The sequence below is a fragment of the Euwallacea similis genome, chromosome 1, assembly GCF_039881205.1.
Source record: "Euwallacea similis isolate ESF13 chromosome 1, ESF131.1, whole genome shotgun sequence".
Classification (NCBI taxonomy): domain Eukaryota; kingdom Metazoa; phylum Arthropoda; class Insecta; order Coleoptera; family Curculionidae; genus Euwallacea; species Euwallacea similis.
This window is the reverse complement of record NC_089609.1, coordinates 6,684,055-6,711,188: the sequence shown is the minus strand read 5'-3', so window position 1 is coordinate 6,711,188 and position 27,134 is coordinate 6,684,055. Positions and strand designations below refer to the sequence as shown.

Here is a 27,134-nt window from a genome sequence, read left to right as displayed (position 1 = left end):
TACTTTTAGCAACATTACTTATATCAAAATGTACTAATACTGGGATAAAACTTTTTTTTATGTTTTCCTATTTATATTAACAGTTTCTCCATAATTAATAGCAGCAATTCGATGGAGGGAAGGAAGTTTTTAGCTAGTATAATATAGTGACACAACCACAGTAAACATAACAAATGCACTGAATATACTTAATTTTTGTTGCCATCTTAAGATAGCACATTACTTATCATATGCCAAATTTGAAGAAGTTGTCTTTTTTAATTCTCAAAAAAGCTTCTAACAAATCAAATAATTGAATACCAGCACTATACATGGAAAAGATCATATGATAAAGTAGACTATCTATCATTATCCATTTATGTAAGATGTATGTAACTACACTCACCCTAATATATTAAGTACAATATATTTCATTACAGTTATTATAAACAAAAATGTGGTTTACCACAGAAAAATATTAATATTAAATATCACTAACACTCACCAATGTAATACCTCTTGTTACCAAGATACTATACCCTATAGCATACAACATTCTGCGTGCTTTGATAACAATAGTATCAGATAAAACATTTTGTATATACAGTGCGGCTCTAAATTGTCCCTTTACCTCCCTCCCACCCTTGTTAACTTTTTAACAAATTATTATTTTTTGTAAATTCAAAAGTAGCATTAAATAGGACAAAAAATACTATCTTTTGACGTTTGTTTATATTTTTAAATGTTGCTTACGTCACTGGTAGCGCAAAATGGCCGATTTTTTTAATTTGAAATATAAATCAAGTAATACCTCAAATTAAAGATCTTTCAAAACAACACTTAATTATATATTACGATTCAAAATCCATCGATTAGTTTTTGAGAAAAACAGATATATAATTTGATAAAAAATGTAATACAAACTCAATTAAATAGTACGTAAACAATGAAAAGACATGTTTGTTGCTAGAAAATTGATGTTTTCCATTTTACACTCACAAACAAGTCTTTCTTAAAAAAAAATTATTTATAAAGAAAAATAATCAACAACTATGAACAACAAAACAAACCAATTTCCTATCAACAAACGGGTTTTTTCATTGTTTACGTATTATTTAACAGAGTTTGCATTGTATTTTTTATCCAATTTATACCTCTTTTTCTCAAAAACTAATCATTGAATGTTGAATCACGAAACACAATTGAATGTAATTTTGAAAGACCTTTAATTTGAAATGTCACTTGACTCATGTTTCAATTTTAAAAAATCGATAATTTTGTGCTACCAGTTACGTAAGCAACGTTGAAAAAAATAAATAAAAAATACATCAAAAGATTTTTTAATCCTATTTAATGCTGCTTTTGAATTTACAAAAAATAATAATTTGTTAAAAAGTTAACAAGGGGGGGAGGAGGTAGAGGGACAATTTAGAGCCGCACGGTATATAAATGATTACGAAATTCCTAATATTTCATAAACAACAATATAGAAAAAACAAAAACATTAAAATTAAGGTTAGGGTTTAGGCTTTTTTGGAAACAACGATTTGGATTGGATTGCGCGCCATCAGATTTTCAACCAATCGGATTAGGCGGCTATCATCAGGGGCCGATAATCAATTTGATTGGTTGAAAATCAGCTGATGGGAACCAATTCGATCCAGATCACCGTTTACGAAAAGGTCTATAGTCAAAGGCTCAATGAACCAAACAAAAGCCATAACCTTCATTGTATTTATTTTCGCTATTACGATCCACATACCTTCGTTTTCTGCATGTTTACGGCCCTCGCAAGTGAGCTCATTGTGTAATTAAAAAATCTTACAGTTAAAATTGATCATCCACTTTGTATCACTTGCAACCAAGTAATATGAGCAATTACGTAAAGTATTCCGATTTAATGAAGCAAACGACTGAATATGCACGACGAATGACCCGCCTAAGCAATCGAATATTTGGGGAACCTGTTAGGCCAACTAACCAGAAATCTATGAAAGTGGTGAAGCTTTTCAGGTAGGAAAAATCTCAATCACTTCACATATAATTTATTTTTGAACATTTGTCTTGACACCTGTGAATTGAGTATATACTTACATCCTCTAATACCTTTAGTGAACATCCAGTGAATCTCCGGAGAGATGTTTATGCATACTATCCTCGGCATGTTGAGACAGGCAAATTGATGATGAAGTTACGATACTATGGACTTTACAGGGATGAACACCAAGATTTTAAAGAGGAGATGGAGAGGATGCGAGTGCTGAGAGGAAAAGTAACAACCAAGAGACAACCTGGAGGTTCAAAAAAATGATTTGTAAAATGTTGTTGCAATATTCAAAAATTAAACTTATTTATTGTTGAATATGGCATTATTTTTGGCTTTAAACTTTTATATAAAAATTTTATTATACCCACAATGACAAAGACCTGGAATGTATCAGGTCAGGTAACTTACATTTACCAATGCCTATTGAAATTAAAAAATATCACATACTTAGAGTTCGTGTTTTTCAGTGGTCGAGTCACTATTTTCCTTACGGTTTTTCTTCTTAGATATTTTATCAATTTTTGGTTTCTCTTCATCTGTGTCCCCTTTCAAATGTTCTTTTAAACATTTGGTATCCTGCCCTTTTAACACAATCTTTTCACACAAGTAAGTCTTTAATGGTTCTCCTCCATTCTCATGTTGAAAGTACCATTCTTCTATAAATGCCTCGTTGTCTTCAAGAAGAGTTTCACACTAGGAAAGATTGTTATATTGAGTTTTACCAGCTTGCAATTAAAGCTAACAGCACTTAATAAAGGTAAAACTAAAACTAACCTGTGTTTTCATATTAGTAACTTCAACACTTGGTTTGTCCCACAGCTCATAAGGGATCCCTAGCTCAACTTTCACCCCTTTGTTGACTAAACCATGCAGAGTTTGAAATGTTTGGCTCATGCCCTTAGCAAACCTCGTGCTGTCCTCACGCTCCTTATGAATATTATATTCCAATATACGATCACAGACCCCATCAAGAGATTCGATTAGCCGAAGTTCTGATTTTTTGTATTCTTTTTTCTTTTTGGGTTTAATGTCATCAAGCGAGTACCCAGTTTCTATTACATCGTGAGTTTTTCCCGTCTCTTCCAACCTGCTCTGGAGTTCTATGGCTAATATTTTACAGACTAAAATAAAGAGATAGTTGAATAAACAACATAATTATGATTGCAAATTCGGTTTTAAGGCCTGAAACTGCGGTAAATATCTATGCACGTTCGAAATACTGGGAAGTTTGATTTACCTTCACATCGATTTGCATATTTAACTCCTTCGTCTTCTTCGTTTAGTGCATTAACGTTAACAATTATTATTGAAAAAATTAAAATGGTAAATCTACCTCTAAAATATAACATATTCGGATAACACAAATTAACAAAACAGTATACTATGCAGTATAAGTCCTATTTTCAATGTATCTATACTATATTCTCTGCTGTATAATTAATATAGATACTATCAAAAGAATAATAATAAAGACGATCGACGTTGCCAGTTCATGAATTCTTGATAATGTTGAAAAAAACCCTTTCCAAACGAGATGGTCGAATTGATCTCTATCAGTTGATTTTTAACCAATCGGATTGAAGTACGATGATATCTAGCCAATCCAATTAGTTGGAAATCAGTTGGTCAGGATCTACCCCATTTAGATTGGTCTTTCTGAAAACTCCTATTGTCAGAAGTGAGATGCTTGCACTTATCAATTGTTTTAATTATGATTAGGCATTGTTAATGACATCGTATTGACATGATTTGACAGTTTGACAAAGACGAGAAACACAAACAAAAACTGTGCTGCCATACTTACCGCTATTTGCACCATGTGTTTACTATCTAAACGAGGTTTAACTAGACAATTTTGACATTTTTCTGTGTATCGCCTGCATTATTTGGCCTTTTAAGCGTAGTTTAGCTAGAGACGGTCTATGTTTAGGCGGTGCATATGGCAGTGATTTTGATTACGGGCTGATGAAACGCGAACCAAACTTATAAATCAACTAAAATTCGAAAGTATTTCACAAAGTTTAGTTTCAAAGGATTTTTTATTTATTACAGTCCTAATCGTTTAGGCCATTAGTCCCTAATATGATATCTATACAAGGGTACACCAGTAGTGATGAAGAAGCCACTTCAGACACTATGGAAATTGCTCTCTCACCTCCAGAGCCTTTGTCCAAAGATCTGATCCCGTTTTCTTTAAAAAATAATCTTCAGGTGTGTGCAACTCCCTCAGTTTTACCCCCCGCAGTAGAAAGTGATAAAATATACATCCATCCCAATACAAAAGAACTCTTATACAATCCAAAATATGACGAACTGTATGCCCCTGTTGTGGGCCCTTCAAACCCTTTTAAAACCCAGCAAGAAGGATTCGAGAGGAACATGTTATCAGGTCACATTGAACCAGCCCATGTTAGTGAATTCCAGTTTGAAAATCAGAGACGTACATTCAACAGCTTTGGTTATGCTTTGGACCCTTCAGTGAGCACTGATGAAATGGGTTTGATGAAAGTGATTGGGAGTACTGAAGAGGCCAAGGATTCAAATATGAAAACAGTGTTTGAGAAGACACACTTGAGGCCTTTGGATAAGCGTAAGCGTAAGAGAAACAATAATCCTGATGACATAGATGGCTTTCTGGGACCGTGGGGTGGGTTCGAAGACGAGCAAAGAGTCATGCGGCCTACTGAAGAAGAGCAGGCTGAATTGCAGGAGCTCATTTCAAAAAGACACAGGAGAGGAAAGGTTCAAGAAGAGAAACTGGTTGAAGAGAAATCAGTACTACATATTAAGGATGCATTCGATTACCAAGGAAGGTCCTTTTTACATGCACCCCAGGATGTTGGTGTTAATCTTAAGTCAGGTATGTATAGTCTTTGCCCAAGAATGCACAACACTTAATATTTTTATTTGAAGACTTGGAAAATTTATTATATACACAGGGTCAACATTTTTCAAGTTCATAGGGATCTGTATCGCATGAAAAATTTAGTTAAATTAGGGTAATGTAGCATAATTTGAATGTCAAGAAAAAGCATATTGAAATTTGGGAAAGTTGACTCTTCTGAAAATTCCAGTCAGTTCTATCCTATACCAACTTTTTTACATTGTTTTTAGATTCGCCCCCAGACAAATGTTTTCTACCAAAAGCACACATTCACACTTGGACTGGGCATACAAAAGGAGTTTCTGCTATACGCTGGTTTCCAAAAACTGCCCACTTATTTTTATCTTCCAGTATGGATTGCAAAATTAAACTTTGGGAAGTGTACAATGAACGACGATGTGTTAGGACCTATTATGGCCATAGACAAGCAGTACGCGATATTAATTTTAATAATAGTGGCAATCAGTTTTTGTCAGCTGGATATGATAGGTGTGTCTTTGACAAATTTGCAGTATATGAATTTTAAATGGGATTTTTTTTATATTAGGTACATAAAGCTGTGGGATACCGAGTCTGGGAAGGTTGTTTCAAGATTTACTAGTCGGAAGGTTCCTTATTGTGTTAAATTCAACCCTGATTACAATAAGCAGCACTTATTTGTGGCAGGTACTTCTGACAAGAAAATTATTTGTTGGGACATTCGTTCTGGAGATATTGTACAAGAATATGACAGGTATAAATAACATGTTTTGTGAAATGAAGGAGGTAAATATGTTATCATTTTTTCCCCATTTATCAGGCATTTAGGCGCAGTGAACACAATTACCTTTGTTGATGAGAATAGAAGGTTTGTTACAACTTCTGATGATAAATCATTAAGGGTCTGGGAATGGAATATACCAGTGGACATGAAGTATATAGCTGATCCCACAATGCATAGCATGCCAGCAGTGACTCCAAGTCCAAATGGTGAGAAACCAACATGAAAGTTTTTTTTGTTAAATTGCATAATATATTTTTTTAGGAAAGTGGATGGCGTGCCAAAGCATGGACAATAAAGTTGTAATTTTTTCGGCGTTGAATCGGTTTAAACTAAATAGAAAGAAAACTTTTACAGGTAAATATATATTTTTTAATTTAAATTTACGGGGGTTACGACGCAATTACCCTGTGGTGTTTTAAAAAATTCATCTATGATATGAAATATTTGCGTTAGGTCACATGGTCGCTGGATATGCTTGCCAACTGGACTTTTCTCCAGACATGTCATATTTAGTCTCCGGCGACGCGGACGGAAAATGTTTTATTTGGGATTGGAAAACTGCCAAATTATTTAAGAAATGGAAGGCACACGACAATGTCTGTATATCTTGCTTGTGGCATCCGCACGAACCCAGCAAACTTCTAACGGCCGGTTGGGATGGACTTATCAAGTATTGGGATTAATTCTATTGTAAATAAGCACTGTAAATAAATTCTTTGGGGATTTTCAGTTCAGAGTTGCATAATTTTATTGTGTAAAAAATTCATTTGAACGTCATTTGATTGTTTATATTTGATGAATTCTAATCATAAAGGAAACATTGGAACAAAACTTCTGAACCCAAATAAATTAGATGAATTTAGTAGTACTTGTACTTTAATTGTAATTCGATGTTAAAGTCGTATGTAATTTTGCAATGGATTAAAAAAAATAATGTTTTTAAATCAGAGTTTATATTATTTCTGACCCTCTTTTCAACATCTCTTAAGGACGTGGAAAATCCTAAACCACGTTTCTACAATAATTAATAAAACGTCAATGGTTTTTTAGTCTCAGGATTGGATATGTTCACACAAATGCTGATTTTTAAGACAGCGGGCTAGTTTAAATTAGTATTCGAATCGCATGGTAGAAATGCCCTGTTGCCATTTTTGATTTCGCGCCTTAATTTAACTTGGGAGTATTCGTTGCTAGGGGCAACAGTCGCAGAGAAGCCACCAAAACAAAAATAGCAATGCAACGTTCTAAAAACTGTTTAAATAAGAATTGGTTTGAGTAGTTTTTAAAGAGCTACAAACTACAAGAAAATGACGCTGTATATGGAAAATGCAGTGACGTTCCCTGAGAGTGGTTCAATATCCATAAATGCCGTATGGCATCCCAATGTTTCCCTTTTAGCCGCCGCCAGTTTCTCTCAAGACAAAGGAGGATATGTGATTATATTTGATGAATTGGTAATAGATTAAAAAGTTTTCATTTATGACAAAGTTCTATATTTTTCTACCCACAACACATTATCCCCTAGGGAGAACCAATCAAAGATGTAAATGGTCCTGTTCACCGAAGCTACCAAGTAACTGCTTTAACTTGGCATCCAGAGAGGACAATATTAGTGAGTGGATGGGAGAACGGCGATTTAAAAGTATGGAATGGCATTGATAAGGATTTTGTTAATGTGGTGGGACCACATAAGTCTCCAGTAACTTTACTGGATTTCAGTGAGAAAGGAGGTCGCCTAGTGTCATGTGATTCAGTAAGTTTAAATCTCGAGTTACCCAGGTTTCCATGGATGTTACTCTTAATGTTACTATTAGGCTGGAACAGTAGTTGGTTGGAAAATTGATAGCAAGGCAGAAGCGATCATGTTATTTCATTTAGATTTAAGCAAAGAACAGTCAATCACCCATTTAACCTTCCGCCTAACACCAAAAAAAGATTCAGATTTTGACGTCGAGGGATTAGCGAAAGCGGCCGTTAATGGTATGGCTACAATTTGGGCTACTCTAGTAAATTTGTCAGCAAAATTGTGGCACCACTAAAAATATCCTAGAACTTTAATGCTAAATAATTTGAATTTTGTATAAGGTATTTGATTGTAGGCCAAAATAAATATTAAAATGCAATATTTTTAAAATGTTAGAATAATCCATAGGCAGCACAGAGATTAATAGAAAAAATTATGTGTTTGTTTCACCTAATATTCAATGGTAATTTGCAGTTGCAAAAAATTTAAGTTTAGAAGTTATTTAATATCAAAATGATGTCATATTTCTCAAGCGATAATTTTGTCTAGTAGTTTAGCCAAAATGTTTTGTGACTTACGTTTCATTCCCTAAATTTAATAGTTTACGGAATGTCACGAGACAGTCTGTATATTGTATTAAAGAAATTTACAAAATCATTAGGGGATGAGAGTGCATTGGACTTATTCAGTAACTGGCGGCCCAAGACTACTGCTCGCAAATTTCGATATCAGGATGGCTCAGATAATCTTTGTTTCTTTATTGCTACTCAACAGGGCTCAGTCTACTATGTAAATTCAAGGTAATATATAACTTGAAAGGAGTATTGGTGAAAAGCAAAATAAACAAAATATTTCAGTGGTTCTTGTTCTGAGGTGTTAAACATTGAAGGCACGCCCCTATCGTATATGGTATTTCAGCCTAATAAAGATGCCTTAGTAATAATGATGGAGGGGGTTACGCTTGGGTATTTCTCAGTGGATCGACAGGGCCATCTGAGCGAAATTGCGAAGGTAAAATTGAGTGGCTGGATTCAAAGCAGAACCTCAAGCAGCCAAGTATTAACCTGGGCTGGAACTTCTAGTTTGGCAATTTTAACAGGTAGTTTATTCTAAACTATGTACCTATACAAAAATTAAATACCACTAAAAATATTTTTGGTCAGGTGATCTAACAGTTAGAATTTGGGACTTGGAAACGAACGATAACTATGTTTTGCCAACAACTATGAAAATGTACGTGAATGACGATAAAACTCCTTCAGTTAGCGAAACTTTTACTTGCATAGCCCACTGCAAACTGAATCAAACTTTGTGTGCAGGCACTAACATTGGTAGGATAGCGTCAATGTCTCACTTACTTTACTCTTACTATTTTATCATCTTAGGCCGAATTTACTTCTGGAACAGAACTAAACAGCCCTTGTCCGAAAATGCAGATGATCAGTGGGAGCTAAATAATATAAATACCATTGGTGGCACGATAAAACAGCTGAAATGGGGCTCTTTCTTAATGCGCCAACCTTTACTAAGCGTAAATTGCGTTACTGCTATTTACATAATGAAGGAACAGGCAGTGTGCAGTGCCTTTTGTAACAAAATTTGGGCCACGCAAAAAACTTCTAATCAAATTTGGATTGAAAGCAGCCATAGTAATCAGCTGCTGGAGTTGGAATCTCAAGTCAGTGATATCGCAATTTCCGACGATTTTATTGTATTTTCTAACGGTCGCTTGATCAGCCTTTATAATATTAGTTGGAAGGCAGATTCTAGAGGTAAGTATAGGTAACTTTTAGCTTCTACTTAGCGGTTAGTGTATCTACACAGGATGCTCAAGATTTTATGAGTGTAAAACTTCAGGAATAATTAGAAAAGGAAATTTGAAAATGCGTTCCAATCCACCTTAAAGTGTACTCTTCTAACTATTCTTGAAGTCCTGATCATTAAACGTGGGACATCCCATCTTGTATATGAGGCAACATATCTTCCTAGATGACAGCTGTTGTGAGTTTACCGTCACCTTTGGAAGTAGTTTTAATTGCGACAATGATGGAATCATTTTGCACCGTAAAACTATAATAACATTAAGCGCGTTGAAGATCACTCTGCATACACATAACTGGAATATAATATCCCACATAGCCTCAGTAGTTAGTGAAGGTATGTAGATTTCCACGACTGCTACATGTATAAATTTTATTGAACATTTAATTACGATTTAAGGGGAACCCATCGGAGCTGATATAACCAATAACTATCTGACCATAACAACAATGGAGGGATTTTTGAAAATTTACGACGTCTCTGATGATCAGCCGAGGCTTATTACACCTGTAAAAAATTTGGGAGACGCAATTGCTGATTTCGGGGAGGTGATTCAAGCTAAAACTAATTGTAAAGGTATCTACTTACATAGCTCATTAGAAACAATGTTCACATCTGGTGGTTGCGGTTGTAATGTCTACGGAATTTTTCCATAGTTATAAAAATTGGACTAACGTAACATAACTGAAAAAGGGCACTTTCCCGCACTGATAGTGCCTGAAATCTGAACGAAAAAGACATAGTACCTAAGGCCACAATATGCTCGTAAATGAAATATCATTCCCGCACTTGACTTGTATCCCTCATTTTGGAAATTGTATTACATTTTACAGTAAATTGGCTTCCATGATCTATAAAAACTTCTTTTCCATATAGGTAACAAAGTAGCCTTCACTCTAGCCGCATCAAATCTGATTCCTGATGGTAAATTGTATATTTGGGACGTTGAATCCGATGACATAACAACGTATGATTTTCGAAAATATGACGCTATTGATCTAATGTCCTATGACCCTTTATTTGAGCAAGAAGTTAGCCATACCATCCGGGATGATGGCGATGAGGAAATCAAGTCCGCCGCAGTGTTTGACGAAATATGCAGAAGCAGAATTCCTATGACTCTTTTTTGGTGCGATGAAGACGCCCGATTACTGATTTGTAACGCTAGAAAAATTAAGAACTCGGGAGCCTACCAATACCCGGTAAATAATTCTTCAGGTTAGTTCAGCCAAGCTCAAGTTACGAAAGGGATATCAAAATTTCGATACTGAAGTAAAGTTTAAAAGATAACAATTGATCACGACGAAGTACATCTCTTTAATTAAATACCTTAAATAGACGTGAAAACCTGGGGCATGTTGTTCAATAAGTATTTCGTGAAATAGTCCTCTGGTCATTGATCGATTATGGAAAATACTACAATTACAAATACCGAGTGTTCAAGGAATATAGGGAATTTTGGGAATAATATCAAATTTTCGGATTTCCACAATTTGTAGTTCTCCCATAACCGACCAATGCACTTCCAAAGGATCATAAATATAAATCATTGAAACTAACATATCAAATTAAATAACACCTAGAAAGCCATCTGGTCGACGAGGATCAAGTTATTGTCACAATGTTCGTGACGCCCACAAACAAAATTAAAATCCATGATATCAGACCCGTAGAGGTGGATGTTCAGCTCTTAGCCCTATCCTTACCATACATCGTAACTCTACAGAAGCTCAACATAGTACGTGACATTATGAGCGACTTTGTTGGTCTAGAAGAGTGCTCCAGGAGTACTAAGGAGGCGGTCATCGATTTCAGTTACCATTTAAGCATTGGTAAGTACTCTTTGCCACCTAGCGATCAGGCCAGAGGAAAACCTGTTTTAGTTCATCAAAATGTGCCGAATGGGCAATTTTCATTATTTATAGGATGTCAGTTAGAAAATTTCCCACACTTATCATCTCAAAACAGGATAAATTTTTAAAACATCACCGGGACACGTGAATTTTGTTATCGAGGGGGAACAATTTTTATGTAAGATTTATTATGACTCATTCAACTTTCTACCTCAGAGAGCCACCTTTTCAAATATCACACATATTTGAGAGGGTGCCTCTGCGAAGGAGAGGGTTGAAAGAGGCACAGTAGATTTTACATAAAAATTGTTCCCCCTCCATAACAAAATTGACGTGTCCCGGCGATGTTTTAAAAATGTATCTCGTTTGGAGATAAAAAGGGTGGGAAACTTTCAAATTGACACCCTGCATAGGTAATCTCGGTAACTATAGGATGCTTTGTTCCGACAGGTAATATGGACGCTGCTTTCAAGTCCATCAAACTTGTGCAAAGTCAAGGAGTGTGGGCCAGTTTGGCAAAAATGTGCGTGAAAACCAGACGATTGGATGTAGCAATAGTGTGTTTAGGACATATGGGTAATGCTAAAGCTGCTCGAGCTTTACGAGAAGCCTTGACCGATGATAGTTTACCACAGGAAGCAAAATTGGCCGTTTTAGCTATACATTTAGGATTAATAGTAGGTTTAATAAAGTTCAAAACCAGCTTGATAGCTTATATTAAAAATGTTTCTTGTTTAATTCATATCGAAATAAATTTCAGGAAGAAGCCGAGCAATTGTACACCCAATGCGGACGTTTCGATCTATTGAACAAGGTGCTTCGCTGTCGAAAAAAGATGCAAGAAGCACACAATTTGGCCGAGACAAAGAACAGGATTAATTTGAAGAATACCGAGCATGCCTGGGCCAGACAGCTCGAAAGAGACGGTGAATTTAAGGAAGCGGCTGTTAGGTGAATTCATACCTTTTCGTCTAATTCAGGCATTCCACATTTATTTGCCTTTCGTCTAACTCAAGCATTACACAGATATGAAAAGGCCGGGACACATCAGTACGACATACCACGAATGTTGAGTGATCATCCCCAGCAGTTGCGGCTTTACATGACTAAGACAAAAGACAAGTAAGTTTTATTTAAGTAGACGTCTACCTATATCAGAAAAAATATCAGTTTTATATGGTTTAGAGTGTCGTCTCCACTGAAGAGATGGGACGCTATTTTGAATTCGCTCTGTATATACATTCAGTTTTCATTTATATGACGCCAATTATTATTAATTAATGAAATTTTAAGGGAAGTGCTGAAATGGTGGGGCCAATATGTCGAATCTCAAGGAGACATGAACGCTGCTTTGAAGATCTACGCCAACGCAGGCGATGTGTATTCCCAAGTGCGAGTGCTCTGCTTCCTGGGTGAAGAATCCAGAGCGGCTGACTTGGCAAAGACCAGTTCAGATAAAGCCGCTCTTTACCACATGGCAAGATATTTCGAGACCACTGGACATATTCAGGAAGCCGTCAACTTTTACACAAAGGCGACGGCATATTCGAATGCGGTTCGATTGGCTAAAGAGAACAATCTGACTGCGGAACTTTGGAATTTAGGTACTTCTACCTTAGGAAATGTGTAGTCATCATTTAATTAATCGTCGCCCTAGGAGTGACCGTTTCCAATCGAGAAAAAATAGCAATTGCTAATTATTTCGAAGAACAAGACAACTTGGAAAACGCAGCAGTACTTTACTATAGGGGTGGCATGTTACACAAAGCTCTCAACTTGGCGTTTAAAACGCAGCAATTCGAGGTTTTGCAGGAAATCGCCACTCAATTGGATGCAGACTCTGATCCCGCACTGATCAATAAATGCGCTCAGTATTTTATTAGTAAAGAACAATTTGATAGGGCCGTGGATCTTTTGGCCATCGCAAAAAAAGTGCTATAGATCCTATTTGTGCGTTGATATTAAAAACTAAAGTATGATACGATTTTAGTACGAAACTGCTATTCAAGTTTGCATGAAACATAATGTGCGCCTGACAGAGGATTTGGCCGAAAAATTAACTCCGGAAAAGGGGAGCGTCAACGAAGCAGTAAGGATCGACGCTCTGCAGGTTTTAGCGGAAAGTCTGATGCTACAGGGCGATTATCATTTAGCCACCAAGAAATTCACTCAATCAGGAGACAAAGTGCCTTTTTAATATTAAAATTGTCTTTTATTTTATATCGATATTGTAGGTAAAGGCTATGAAGGCTCTATTGAAATCTGGCGATACGGACAAGATCATATTCTTTGCAGGGATCTCAAGGCAGAAGGAAATTTATACAATGGCCGCCAACTATTTGCAAACATTAGATTGGCAAAATCAGCCTGAAATTTTAAGGAACATTATAACTTTCTATTCCAAGGGGAAAGCTCAGGATTTGCTTGCTAATTTCTATGTGGCTTGTGCTCAAGTATGGTATCATTGCCTGTAACCATAGACAAAAGAATCTACGTTATTTTTTAGGTGGAAATAGACGAGTTCCAAAATTATGAAAAAGCTTTAGGTGCTCTGAGTGAGGCATCAAGATGCCTGCAAAAAATTACAAATCCGACAGGCTCTCAACAAATCCAGAAAGCAATGGATATCGTCCAGCACAGATACTCTTTGGTAAAAAAATTTATGGATATTAAGAAGTTATTCGAGAGAGGAGATCCTCAAGCCGGTAAGATCAACTACAAATTAACAAAAACCTAATTCCCGTCATTGTTTGACTTAGGTATGACTCAATGCAAACAACTTCTGATGCTCAACGGTCATGATTTAGATGTGGCAGTCCGTCGGGGCGACATCTATGGTCTCATGATTCACGATTGCGTAAAACGTGAAAACTTCACAGAAGGCAAACAATTGCTCATGGAACTGCGACAAATTCTTGTCACTGATGGACTCAAAATTCCGCTCACATATTATGTTGGTAAAGATGTTATTGAAGCCCTTGCCGAAGGTCTCAACGTGCCTGTTAGTTCTTTTATTCCGCCCACTGCAATTCGTCCAGTTTCGGGTACAGATAGCAATGATGAAGATGTAATAGACGAAATTTTGGAAAAATAAAATTGCTAACACTTCTAAGCAGGGTTGAACTAACAAAAAAACAGCAAAGGCTTTCATAAATACTGTTTACATTGAAAATTATGGTGAAATAAGTCATTGTTCTCTTTCAGAGTATTTTACTACCTATTTCTAGAATTATATCTGAAATCATAGCGAATATCGCAAAGTTTACACATTTGACACGTGCTTGGCACCGAGATTATCAAGATTGGTTCCTATATTTTCAAAACATGTACATTGTAATAGCAATTTATTGTCTCATACGATTAACGTGAATTGAGGGAGGATGCATTAGTAGTAATAATGCAACAGGCAACGACGATTCAACACACTTTAGATGTTTTTTTACGTAGACGTTTTCCTTTAAAGTAGAAATTTTTAAGATATTTTCACATCACTGCACTGAACCAACGTAAATACGCTCTTATCTAAATAAATTATGAATGCTTGTAATTATACACATATCCTCTAGAAAACAAATTAAATATTAACAAAACAACGTGATAAGATAAAAATCAAACTGTATTTATTATTTATATTATTACAACCAAATAAACAACATTATAATCAATTCTAGGAACAACGCAATTTTGACTACGTTCATCACTTTCAGCCTTAGAAAAAAAACAAAAACGTCTGTAACCCCTCAACCTACACAAAATTTCGAAATTGAGCACAGGTTGTGTAAACGCAAGATCCCACCATAAAGATAATCTTTAGATCTTAACAACTCTTCTAAAACGAAGCGGAGAATATACTGCATATAAATTACCAACAGGCGTGAAAAATATTTCCACAGACACATACATTCCATATCTCTAAGGTCGTCACGAGTGACATTACTAATGGCACCACACAACAGTCTCAATGCCCCTCCTTCTGGTAAAATTCTGTATTGAACCTGGTGGTTAATATATACACCACAGCCTCATAGGTCGACATCATAATGGCCGTATTTGGGATCTGTCTGACTAGTTGGGTTTTCAATCCCCGATAACAGCCCTTAATGCCCTCCTCTTTAAATACCAATTGCAACGTTTGCCAGAACCCGGTATATCGGTTGCCCTCCTCCCTCAATCGCGTTCGCGCCACTTCATGAGGATATGCGATACATGACGCCACCGTCTTTGAAATGGCACCTGCCACCATAAACTCGAGGAAGTCCTTCGAACTGCGTTCGTCCGAGCTGTGAGCATGGTATGCGACGAGTTGCGCTTTAATGGCCTCGTAGATAACGAAATGGATTATTGTTTCGGAAATACCCATGTAGGAGGCAGTTATACCTTTGTAGAAACCTAAGATGCCCTGCAAACGGAAGAAATCATGCTTTTAATAAAGCGCTAAGGATAATGCCATAAACATAAAAGTAATCAGAGAAGTCGACCATATGCCGCATTAGTGCGAGTGCATGAATTCGCCCCTAGATACTTATTTATACGTGGATCGTTTTGTATATCTTCTTTAATGTATTTAGCCCTATGGCACCCACAAATTTGCGCCAAACTCACCGATTTCGAATAGATCATCTTTACACATTGAATAGCGGTCATGGGATTCTCCTTGTTTACGTCCAATTGCAATCGTGTCTTCACGAACCAGATGGGATTCGTAAGAGTGCTGGCCATGAAACCCGCACAGGATGCTGAACAGACGTGTACCACGGGGGAGTCTGGAGGCAATATGCTGTTCCAGAACCGTTTAGCCTGGGAATAAGTTGAAAAATAGACGGCTCGAGATGGAGCTACACCTATTAGGTTAGGACCCAAACCTAAAGAGTTTATTGCATTACAACTACAAATATCTTTACTGTACGTGTATCAGGGAGGAGTGTGAGTTATTGGTTAGAAGATTCTATTTCTGAATAGTAAAACACACACCTTTAAACAAAGCCATTGGCCCCTCGTGTTTAACGATATGCCTGATACACTGCATTATGCCCATATCATTGCCGATTCTTAAAGGGGGTGGCGTTGTGAAACCTGAAAGAGCCACAACTTGAGGCCGCCCATAGCGTGCAGACGTCCATAACCTACGCTTACCTAATGCAAAACGATTAAGCTGGTTTAATGCCATACAACACAGTATATATAGATGTAAAGGACCTTTTGCGAGTCAGAATTTCAAGAAACTCTAAGAAATTTAAATTATATTATTTACTTGTTATATATGTATATATTACGAGATAAAATAAAGATTAAGACATTAGCACTTTTATAACGGTTTCCACACAAGTTCACAGTCAATGCGCCAATATGGCCGTCCTTTTTGACTCTACTGACTGAAAGGCCCCTTATTACCTACAGTGAGCTCAAAAAGGTTGTAATGCAGGAATTTAGTTTTCGAAAAAATAAGGATATGCCTCGTTATTTTATATTTTAAAATTTACGAGTTAAATTTGGATTTATAAAATAAATACAAAACTAATGAATTAACAATTTAAACTTCTCCGCACTTATGGAATGTTTTCCATTGTTGCAATAATGGCCATTTAAGATCCTTATTAGGGAATGTAGGAATTCTATTACAGGAATCTTCAAATCGCGAAATTTCACCTGTTTTCCCTACTAATCCAAATCCTCCAACATTAAAAATCTGAATTTTAAATAGCCATAAAAAGTGAAATATGTATCAATCAATGATCATAAAACAAAGGCAAACTTTTTAAACTACAAACATGGTAGAAAAATAATAGTTTTTTTTGACCTGGGTTATATAACCGTTTCACTCAAATATTGATTTAAAAGCTCTACTATAAGCTACCCTTAATGTGGCCAAATAAGCCAACCTGCCCTACCAGCTAACATGCTACTTAATGCTTGGGTTATAGGAAGTAGGAAAGTTTGGGATATGCTAAATTTTTAAAGTTTAACGTTCAATTTCTAACCTTCCCCTTTTGTCAAATTCAATTATTGACAGGGATAAAAGCATATAGAATACATAAATATCAAAACGTATTTTAATTTCCATATCAATACCCAATATTTTAGTTTGAAGTTAGAACAACATAAACACAAACCATTGCTGGATTATGTTATCCAAACTATATAGGATCTTTGCTTAAACAGAACTACCAAAAATAAGTGGAAACACTTACGACTCTACAATAGATTTTAAATACATTCCTTATAAGTAGCAAATCCTAATGCAACATTTTTGGGCTCAACTTATACCTCGTTCTATACATACATACGCTACTGGCTTACTGCAGTGCTATACGAAACTCAACAGTAAGAAGCTTACCATGGATTGAAGCTGGTTGTTTGAGATTCCTTGACTGTGGAGGAGCATCGCTACCTGGAAAGGACACCATGCCACTGCCACGTGAGGACTGCTGACGCGTCTTCACCACTTCCAGGGGACATGTGACAATCGCACCCACTGTACCAGCGGCTCTTAAATTAAATAATTCATTTCTATGCATTCTCAGAACAATATTATAGGTACTTATATAAGGTGGCCAAGACAATAAAGGTCAAATTATACGGAAAGATGATTAGTTTTTGTAGTAGAAAGAAAGTGGGCGCCTAATTATAAAACTTCTTTTGATCTATCTTTTTCATGTAGACTCAAAAAAAATACTACGGTAGTGTATTCAGGGTGGTCCAATAAAAACGTAGCAGATTTTTTTTCTTATTTAAAATCACAAAAATTCCTTAACCATGTATATATATGTGTATTTTTAACTCAACTGACTGTTACATTTTAAATTTTGATGAAAAAAATACACAAACTTATTATTTGGACTTTGCCAAATCTTAGCAGGGATGCCACACCCTATACATTGCAATGATATTTGGGCCTTATTTTAAGTTATAATTCGAGTTGTAATGAAGTACACCAATTAACCACAATTAATGTAAACAACAGATTAAATACTTCTATTACTCAGTAGTATTATAGATATATAAATAAGTCATAATAAATCCTGCTCATAAATTTGCTCAGTAATCCCACATACACTTCCCAACACTTGATAGTGGAGTAAATACTCCACTAGAGTACCTAACCTTTCGTTTTATGGATTTAAAACAAACAACCTCACAAATAACATAATTAATCGCATTCTACAATGCGAATTGCTTTTTATAATTTATGTTTTCAATATTAGCCAAGATATTTATAGAACTCAGCACAGCCCTGATTTGAATGTGTTTTTTAACGTTGGAACTTTGGTAAAAAGACTAACCATTTATTTTACTATTAGAACTAGCAATTCTAATTTCAATACGTCTCTAATAAACGAAGCCCTTCATCACGCAAATAACGCGCGAATGGAAATTTCCTAATTTCAAGCAAATTCATTCACTATCTCAGCATGATATCATCAATTTAACTTGGCTATCCACACTTAGAATTGTGCTAAGTCGTATATTTAGAGAAGATATTGTTTTCACATTGGATTGAACAACAAACTCAATTTCAAATTATCAGCAATTATTAGGTCTTGCTGTACAGGGCAGTCCCAATTGGATGGGATTTAGAATTTTCTCTGTATGTGAAAAAACGACCAATTAGCAAATTATCCATGTAATACACTTAATAATTAGAAACTTGCATGTATGTCCTTATCATTTAGGGTCGAATTAAGTATATGTAAGTGTTATGAATTAATGATAAAATTAAGAATTAAGCATAAGTAATTTAAAATTAGGAAATTTGATAAATCCAGCCGATGGGAGCTTTTTGAAGATAAGTAAGCTGAAATTCATTTCAAAATCAACTGGTATTCATAGGACAGCTGTACTTACAGAAGAGGCATTATCAGAAATGATAAAGTGCCAATTTTTATTTATTTCAGGGCAACAAAAGGGGATAAAAGAATTCTGTTAATGGCCATCAACTTATCTCCCGCATGATTAGGATAAAAATAGTCGCCCTTAATTCAAAACAATTTTCAAACATTTCAAGGATAACCAACCTATTTTTATCATCATAACATTGTTATGGTGTAACTGATTAAGTGCAGCCTTCTGAATTAATAATTAAACTTTAACAATTAGCATCTAGTCACAATGGAAAATAATTATTATGTGGGTTCAGTTGTCCTATGCTATGGTTTCTGAATAAAAACAGAACTATAAAAAAATGACTGTCTCATGTATCCAGTGTCTTAATAATAAAGGTCCTCAACTATATTGCAAAAACTATACATGGTAAAAGTATAACACAAAAATTTTATTACATAATAATAAATTATTATGTGTATATTATCATTTAATTATACTCATATGGTAGAATGACATGCATTAATATATTAATGTATGTTTTTCCAACTTATTCAAAATCAATCACAAAAATCAGTTATTTTGCCCCCATATAAGTAATGAACAACAACTTTATACAAATTTGACATTTGTTAAATTTTTAATCTCATTTAAATGTCAAATTTGCCTGTTGTGGTTGTCTTTTATTTATACAGGGGCAAAATGATTGATTTCTATAACACTCACTGATTTTTAATAAGTTGGAACAGTATACAGGGTGTCCCAGATAAGGATGAACAGCATGGGGATCTCGGAAACGGTAATAGATACAAAATGGTTTAAATTGGGAAAAAGTTAGGCAATTTAAAGCAAATTAATAATCTGTTTTTATATCGACGAAATTCCGAATGGTTACGAAGATATCCGGAAAAAAACGAATTTGGCGGTTTTCGTTTTTTGCAAATAACTCTTATACGGTTATAGTTAGAGGAATAAAAGTTTTACATTATTAAAGCACTTTTTTGAGAACTGTTTAGCAGTGTTGCCAGTTTTCTTGTTACATCCTTACTTTCGGAGAAAAATGAGTAAACTTTTGATTTTCATATGGGCGTGATATCAATTATTTATATTTTCAAAATCATCATAAAATTCCGTTTTCAGCCATGCATTACATTTAATATTTTTCTCAGAAACTCTATGAGTTATAGCCATTAAAGCATTTTTTGATAAGTAGGCCATGATTTTGACTTATAGTAATGGTGCACATTAAATAAATGAATGCTGTGGAAACGTCAACATTATTTAAAAGTTGTAAAACCTTAAATTTGTTTGACGTGTGCATAATAATGTCTCAAAATTGCTTTTCTAATGAAGAGAAATTTGACATGTTGTCGTGTTACATATTTTGTCACAGAAATTGTGTAGATGCTGAAGATATGTATTTTAATCAGTTCCCGGAAAATCCATATTTAGAAGACTGATGTCTAATTTGAAAGAATATGGTTCGTTTAAACAACCTGTAAATGCTCGCAAAAAGAAGTTGACCGAAAATATACAAAATGCTGTTTTACAATCTGTTATAAGCATACCTATGCCTGGAAAATAATGGTGGTTTATTTGAACATTTGTTATAATTTGAGATTTTGATTCGATCCAAGTTTAGCCGCATTGTTGTTATTAAATACATAATTTGAAACAATTATTTTTTTAATTTTAGGGTGATACCAGTAATATATTTATACTTTTAAATAATGTTGACGTTTCCACAGCATTCATTTATTTAATGTGCACCATTACTATAAGTCAAAATCATGGCCTACTTATCAAAAAATGCTTTAATGGCTATAACTCATAGAGTTTCTGAGAAAAATATTAAATGTAATGCATGGCTGAAAAGGGAATTTTATGACGATTTTGAAAATATAAATAATTGATATCACGCCCATATGAAAATCAAAAGTTTACTCATTTTTCTCCGAAAGTAAGGATGTAACAAGAAAACTGGCAACACTGCTAAACAGTTCTCAAAAAAGTGCTTTAATAATGTAAAACTTTTATTCCTCTAACTATAACCGTATAAGAGTTATTTGCAAAAAACGAAAACCGCCAAATTCGTTTTTTTCCGGATATCTTCGTAACCATTCGGAATTTCGTCGATATAAAAACAGATTATTAATTTGCTTTAAATTGCCCAACTTTTTCCCAATTTAAACCATTTTGTATCTATTACCGTTTCCAAGATCCCCATGCTGTTCATCCTTATCTGGGACACCCTGTATATAATCAAGAAAAAAAACTTTAATTGCCTTGGGTTGTCCTTCAATCATAGTTCTATGATAGTACTGGTTCGGAGTAAAATATTCATAATTTGTAAGTATTAAGTAATATGATTCCTATAAATGGTTGTACTTTATACTTTGTAAATCATTTTTATTATGTCTCAGACCACAAAATACTAAATATTATTACAATTTTACTTACCCTCCAGCTACCAAATGAATTACAGTGTCCCTTTGATTCATATCATAAAACTCAAATTTTGGCTTTAGGAAAGTCTCTACTTAGGAATTTACTTGCACAGAGCTGTGTTGGCTCACAGCAAAATTGGGTACAAAGCCTAGGACTTAAGACTTTCGTGCATAGTGTCCAGCTGACTATTTCAGCCTTGATTTGAGCACGATGTTCACGTGCATGTGGTATAACTCTTCAACCTCAACGCAAATATAATGAATATTTCCTCAGGGGAAGAAAATAGGGGTTTATCTGCGATGCAAACAAGTTCCTTTTGAATTTCATCTGTTGCTGATCCCTGAATGGAAATTAGAATGGGGACCGGTCTACGTGACACAGCACTGGTAAACAAACTTAAAATCCACTCACTTTCAGCTGCTATTGTTCGCAAATAGTCGAATTTTCATCCTTGGCCCTTTCAACGGGGCGAGAAATCAAATTCACCTGCACCCCCTACTTAACCCCTTAACAATCGCGTGGAGACCTGTCACAATAACAATCCCGCATGTCAAACCGGTTCGGGTCCATTCCGACGTCACATATCACGTGGTATTGTTTTGCCGGCTGTTTGCTTTTGTTTGTTGGAGGGGGGCCTGGAAAATTTTCCTCTGGGTGGTTTGGTAATACTCGAACTTTGAAAGACCTAAAATATCATAAAAAAATCGAATCAGAGAAAAACAACGTAACGCTCTAACGTTGGCAAAGCAATAAGTTTAGTGTAAAGAGAATTTCTTGGCATTCTGCGCATTTAAAAATAGATCAAAGGTGTATTGCATTTTGAAAACATTTGAAAGCCGATGGTGTTGCTATTTTACGTTATCAAAAAATTCTTACCTTGAGAGAAGTTAACTAATGAAGTTGCTTTATATCTGTTTTCAAACGTATTTATGTAACACTTTCAATGGCAAAAGGGACCACAATAATTAAATTTTACTATCAAGTACCAGTCAACGACTGCCACTAGCTACTACCGACAGAATGCCGATTGATGACGATGACGTTCAATTCAAAAATCAGATGATGTCTTACTTCATTAGATCGAAGGATGGAGTGAGTAGGCATGATTTGTGGGGCGTCACTCGTCACTGACGCTGTGTCACTGTCACTTAGATTTGTTTTTTGCATGTTTTGGTTATTTTTTTATTGTTTACTGTTTACATTTCAACTTGGTTTCTTTTTAAGGAAATGTGCAAACATTGTTAAATTTCAATTCGGAACGAAGTGCTAATATTTCAGTTGGAAAAACGATGTAGACCTTTCCATTCATTGCCTCCAGAGCTTGTTTCACCAATCAATCACACATGACTTTACGACTAATTTCCCAAAACAGAGCTGTGCACTGCTATTTGGTTTTAATTCTGTGGATATTAGTAGTCATTGCCGGGATTTATAAACTGCTTAATGAAAACCACATGCATGCAGTTATCACTCCAGTCACCACAGAATTATTTCATAATTTAGGCATTGCTAATGTTAAAACTAAGAGATTGTACAGGATTTGTAATTTTCCTGAAGAAATATATCAAGGAAATGAAGGTATAAGTCAATGACTTGATAGGCAACAATGAACCAATGTCAAAACTAATCAAAAACTTTATTGTAGGCATTTTAGATAATAAGAAATGGCTTCTTAAAGGACTGATAATTTTAATAAGACATGGTGACCGAGGTCCATTACAACATGTTAAAGGAATTTCTACAGTAAATTGTAATACTGACGAAACAAATATTTTAAATACTTACAAGGTACAATGGAATTTTTATTCTTCTGATATTTTGATTTAATGATAAAAGATTAAAATTGATAGAATAGAGAACTTGATAGAAACATATCTGCTTGAAGGAAGAAAACCAAAAAAATTTCCATATCCATTCATCTAATACATTTTATGACATATGATTTTCAATTTCAGTCTTATCTCCACAATCTAACTGTAATGGGTAAAATTCAGTGGACAGGTCCAGGACCATTTCATGGTTTTCCAGTAATCCCTCGGAATCCTGACCAATGTCAATTAGCTCAGTTAACCATGCAGGGTATAAGCCAGCTATTAAACTTGGGCCAAATGTTGAAAAAAAGTTACCATGAAGTGTGGCCAAAATTACAATCCCTCAGTGTAGAAGACGTACTAATTTATAGTACCAGATATAGGAGAACCTTCCAATCAGCATTAGCTTTCTTGTATGGATTTATTTCTAATGAGACTGTGGCTAAGATAGGGATTAGGGAAAGTCAGTCTATGAGCTTTTGCTTTAAAGATTGTGAATGTCCTGTAACTGACAGCTTAAGGAAGTAAGATTGGACAAGACTGGTGTGATGTGAGTTGGTGCAATGATGTTATAGGCTCATCCAGAAGACTGAGTCACATCAATTGAAGTCACACCCTGCTATTGAAACTTTGTCACAAACAATTGGAGAAGTTTTGCTATCAACTAATGCAGAACATAGTTCTCTACTAAAAGATCCCACAGTCATTCGGGATGCCTTGCTCACATATGTTTGTCATAGAAGTGGACTACCTTGTGATTCTTTTGGCACTTGTTTGGGGTAATCTCTTGTTAAACATTTTTTATCAAAAGATAACAATAGATGTTTCAGGAGACAGAACATAGCTGGGATTATAGCATATACTGACTGGATGAATTATCAAAAGTGGAAAAATGAGCATTGGGGTAAGTTATGCTTACTAAAGGCATATGGACAAATTAAGCACATAGTTCAACAAATGCTTCACATGGTAATAAGGTAATTAGCTGAGAAATAAATTGGTGTATTAAGATTGGAAGCCTTTTAGGTTGGCTCAAATGGTCCTCACTTGGTTGTTTATTCAGGTCATGATTTTAGTTTACTACAGCTAGCCACTGCTCTAGGTTTAGAACACGACCCTCTTTTGCTCCGTTATGCCTCTCGATTAGTTTTTGAAATATACTTAGATAATCGCCAGAGGAGTATCGACGACAAAGGTATATATTTCAGACTTCTTTCCAATGGAAACGACGTGACCCACGAGATTAGTTTTTGTAAAAATATTGTTAATGTAGACAAAAAAAACAGTGTATGCAAAATCGAAGATATAGTGAGGTTTTTGCACGACGATTACTTCAGCTCCTTGAATGTTACCAATTTTAAAGATGCGTGTATTAAGAAAAGTGAGAGGGAGGCTGTAGACGAGTTGTTTCAATTTCGATAAAAAGACGTACAAATTTCTTAAAACTGTAAAAACGCAGATTGACTAATTTTTGATCGTTTAAAAAAGAAATGCATCTCTCCAAAGTTAATACAAACATGCGCATTTTTATGCCGAACGTTTTAAAATTTTCTAAAAGTCTTAAAACATAGTTTTGTTCAACAGAAAAGTGCGGAAGAGCTGCCCTAATTTAACCGATTTCCCATCTAATTTACTATTTTTCCGTTTCTAATGGTCAGCAGCAAATTTGAATAACCTTGTATGTGTATTAATTTTATTAAAGCGGCAAAGTTATAATCGGGGTAAAGTGAAATGTTTAAAAACAAACGGGTATCTAGCTACCTAATTTTTAATTAAATCGAATCTTGAATAATGACTTTGAAAGTAACAACACGATTAAAAAAATCATGAACAATAATATATTTATTTAAGTAAAAATATACAGTAAACTTTGGATGGGTACTTATTCAATTCAAAAGGAGTGACTTTCCCCGACTAGGCACAATTTTGTTCAATATATGGAAATTGTAGTAAAAGTTTAAATTTTTTTGTGACGGAAAACAACACCTACTTTAAATCATTTTTAACAATTTGCAACATAAAATTTTCTGCATTTCCAATATATAATACGTAAATTTTTCTATTGAACTCGACTGTACTAAAATAATAGCATAAAAATAATTGTATATTGGTTTTGAAGCTAATAAAATTTGAATTGAAAATATAACATTTTTACTAACAAAAACTAACATTCAAACAGAAACTTTGAATTGCACTTAGCTGGGAGTCAAGAGTATTTGCTTAATTCACTAAACTGCATGCTTAATAATAAAATGTGGCTTTTGATAAGTTTCAAACCTACGCTTTTCCTAGGTTGCTATATTTAATAAAGCGTTTGTTAAAAATAACCTGCTACCACTCTTATCTCATAGCATTTTCCAATTTTTTTATCCAGTTTGCAACAAAATGATTAGATATTGAGCACATGTACCTTGGAAAATTTATCATTTGCTAATGTTATCAACACGAACCTTAAGCAATTTACAATGTAGCTTGATTCTCCTGATTTAACACGAATTTATTATAGGCGCCGTTCATTTGCTCTAAGAATATAAAAGTGAGCACTGTATGGGGTCCCAGTCGGAAGTAGTAAGGGAAGAATCCCTTCCACAAGGCAAACACTCCTTCATTCTTTAATATTTTCCCTAAAACGTCCAGTGGACCTTTGAATTCAGGCTTACCATCAATGGTTTTCATGTTTTGAATTCTGCAATACAAAAACATGCATTAAACTTGTAGAAAGTTTGGTAAAATTTAGTCTTAAGTAGAAAAATTTGAAACATTTATAAATTACCTAGTTTTAGCAATATCAACAGGCATACTGGCTGCTGTAGTTACCAATCCAGAAATCATTGATGCCATGAAATGCAGAAAGATCCCCTCATGGAAATAGCCACTTTTGACTAAATATTGTTTGGCTTGTGAGTAACTGGCTAGCTGCGCAGCATTCACTACCATGGCTCTACCCATTGTGGGTACTGCCCCTCGCCATAATGTCACAATTCCTAAAAAAACAAGTGGAGTACAATCCAGTAGAGTTAAATAGGTACATTGAGGAACTAAAACACTTTACCTTCCTCTCTGTATATTCTAAACAGAGCATCAAATACATTCTTGTAATTTCTTTTTTCACTGGCAGGCAGTCTGCCATCTGCAGTCATTCTGATCAAAGCTACTTCTGCAGGAGTACCTATAATTTTCAAGGGTAGTTTTTATCTACTGACTACTACATGTAATAACAATAATGATCAATAGATTTACAAACTCAATTCTGAGTCAAGTTGTTACTTTCAAAAATGAGTTTTTGAACATAAAATAAAATACAACTTCAATCTACTTACCCACAAACGCTCCACAAACACCCGCAGTCATACCCAACACAGCTTTAGTAATAAAGTTTGGGGCTTCTCCATCTTTGGAAAATGACTCGAATAACCAGGTATATATTCCTAGTCGAGTAGTGGTGTATGTTGCTTGTCTCATTAGGCCAGCTGACAAGCCTGTATATATAGTAAGCAGCCCCTCATTCTTGACTATTGACTTCAGTAAATGAAGGCTGGTCTTGTGTTCCTTAGCTTTGCCTCCTTGGCCACTAAGCTGCATACGATTTTTGAGTAAGTCAAGTGGTTGGACGAAGCATGTTGCCAGCATTCTACAAGTTTGAATTGTTGTGCCTGCATTTTTCAGATTTTTGGTGGTCGTTTACCCAGCACTACCTCCAAAAATGAATTTCACATAGTTAGGAATTCGTTTCACTTCTTTATCACCCATTTTCGTAGCTAATCTGAACTAATTATGGAAAACCGAATGTTACTTAACTTTCGAAGGTTAAATATGTGCTCTGCTTATCTCTAAAGGTGAAGAAAGGTCATTTTGTGTTATTCTCGCGTATTCACAAATTAGACACTGAAAACTAATCGCAATCACTTTAAAATCTAAATATCTTAAAATCAAATACTTAACCTCCCTTTTTAAAATTTTGGGAAA

At 35.0% G+C, this 27,134-nt stretch overlaps 7 protein-coding genes across 10 annotated transcripts; 4 read left to right on the top strand and 3 right to left on the bottom strand.

Moving 5' to 3' along the window:
* The first annotated feature begins 1,731 nt into the window (after nt 1–1,731).
* Nucleotides 1,732–2,341, top strand: mRpS33 (mitochondrial ribosomal protein S33). Its single transcript, XM_066393170.1, has 2 exons — nt 1,732–1,992; nt 2,092–2,341. The coding sequence occupies exons 1-2, from the start codon at nt 1,850–1,852 to the stop codon at nt 2,288–2,290; spliced, it is 342 nt and encodes a 113-aa protein (XP_066249267.1). The 5' UTR covers nt 1,732–1,849; the 3' UTR covers nt 2,291–2,341.
* CNPYb (protein canopy b) lies at nt 2,334–3,512 on the bottom strand. The gene is made up of 3 exons (XM_066393156.1): nt 3,264–3,512; nt 2,801–3,147; nt 2,334–2,719 (listed from the first exon to the last, which is right to left on the bottom strand). Exons 1-3 carry the CDS (start codon nt 3,373–3,375, stop codon nt 2,474–2,476), a joined length of 705 nt encoding a protein of 234 aa, XP_066249253.1. The 5' UTR covers nt 3,376–3,512; the 3' UTR covers nt 2,334–2,473.
* Nucleotides 3,513–3,954: 442 nt separating this feature from the next.
* Nucleotides 3,955–6,409, top strand: LOC136413321 (pre-mRNA-processing factor 17). The gene is made up of 6 exons (XM_066396827.1): nt 3,955–4,886; nt 5,141–5,399; nt 5,458–5,643; nt 5,710–5,879; nt 5,935–6,027; nt 6,127–6,409. The coding sequence occupies exons 1-6, from the start codon at nt 4,109–4,111 to the stop codon at nt 6,354–6,356; spliced, it is 1,716 nt and encodes a 571-aa protein (XP_066252924.1). The 5' UTR covers nt 3,955–4,108; the 3' UTR covers nt 6,357–6,409.
* A 482-nt stretch (nt 6,410–6,891) lies between these two features.
* Nucleotides 6,892–14,426, top strand: rempA (intraflagellar transport protein rempA). The gene is made up of 20 exons (XM_066397653.1): nt 6,892–7,127; nt 7,199–7,426; nt 7,488–7,653; nt 8,079–8,217; nt 8,275–8,516; nt 8,581–8,748; nt 8,803–9,189; nt 9,407–9,574; nt 9,638–9,814; nt 10,115–10,456; nt 10,822–11,070; nt 11,542–11,768; nt 11,852–12,042; nt 12,118–12,213; nt 12,385–12,695; nt 12,749–13,023; nt 13,082–13,276; nt 13,326–13,544; nt 13,598–13,796; nt 13,851–14,426. The coding sequence occupies exons 1-20, from the start codon at nt 6,981–6,983 to the stop codon at nt 14,183–14,185; spliced, it is 4,461 nt and encodes a 1,486-aa protein (XP_066253750.1). The 5' UTR covers nt 6,892–6,980; the 3' UTR covers nt 14,186–14,426.
* Nucleotides 14,427–14,689: 263 nt separating this feature from the next.
* Rim2 (replication in mitochondria 2) lies at nt 14,690–22,380 on the bottom strand. 3 transcript variants are annotated; one of them, XM_066397670.1, is made up of 7 exons: nt 22,234–22,380; nt 21,769–22,042; nt 21,370–21,697; nt 17,426–17,577; nt 16,063–16,224; nt 15,694–15,953; nt 14,690–15,490 (listed from the first exon to the last, which is right to left on the bottom strand). In XM_066397670.1, exons 3-7 carry the CDS (start codon nt 21,408–21,410, stop codon nt 15,050–15,052), a joined length of 1,056 nt encoding a protein of 351 aa, XP_066253767.1. In that variant the 5' UTR covers nt 21,411–21,697; nt 21,769–22,042; nt 22,234–22,380; the 3' UTR covers nt 14,690–15,049. The 3 variants fall into 3 exon arrangements, with proteins under 3 accessions (XP_066253767.1, XP_066253761.1, XP_066253775.1); XM_066397664.1 differs by having other exon boundaries at nt 21,370–22,042; XM_066397678.1 differs by having other exon boundaries at nt 16,063–16,164; nt 21,370–22,042.
* A 162-nt stretch (nt 22,381–22,542) lies between these two features.
* LOC136413379 (2-phosphoxylose phosphatase 1) lies at nt 22,543–24,997 on the top strand. 2 transcript variants are annotated; one of them, XM_066396918.1, is made up of 6 exons: nt 22,543–22,935; nt 23,012–23,145; nt 23,313–23,692; nt 23,744–23,947; nt 23,999–24,137; nt 24,195–24,997. In XM_066396918.1, the coding sequence occupies exons 1-6, from the start codon at nt 22,701–22,703 to the stop codon at nt 24,588–24,590; spliced, it is 1,488 nt and encodes a 495-aa protein (XP_066253015.1). In that variant the 5' UTR covers nt 22,543–22,700; the 3' UTR covers nt 24,591–24,997. The 2 variants fall into 2 exon arrangements, with proteins under 2 accessions (XP_066253015.1, XP_066253006.1); XM_066396909.1 differs by having other exon boundaries at nt 23,003–23,145.
* On the bottom strand, nt 24,984–27,092 carry LOC136413427 (mitochondrial 2-oxoglutarate/malate carrier protein-like). The gene is made up of 5 exons (XM_066396984.1): nt 26,854–27,092; nt 26,489–26,799; nt 26,221–26,337; nt 25,942–26,152; nt 24,984–25,854 (listed from the first exon to the last, which is right to left on the bottom strand). The coding sequence occupies exons 1-5, from the start codon at nt 26,916–26,918 to the stop codon at nt 25,629–25,631; spliced, it is 930 nt and encodes a 309-aa protein (XP_066253081.1). The 5' UTR covers nt 26,919–27,092; the 3' UTR covers nt 24,984–25,628.
* Between the last annotated feature and the right edge of the window lie 42 nt (nt 27,093–27,134).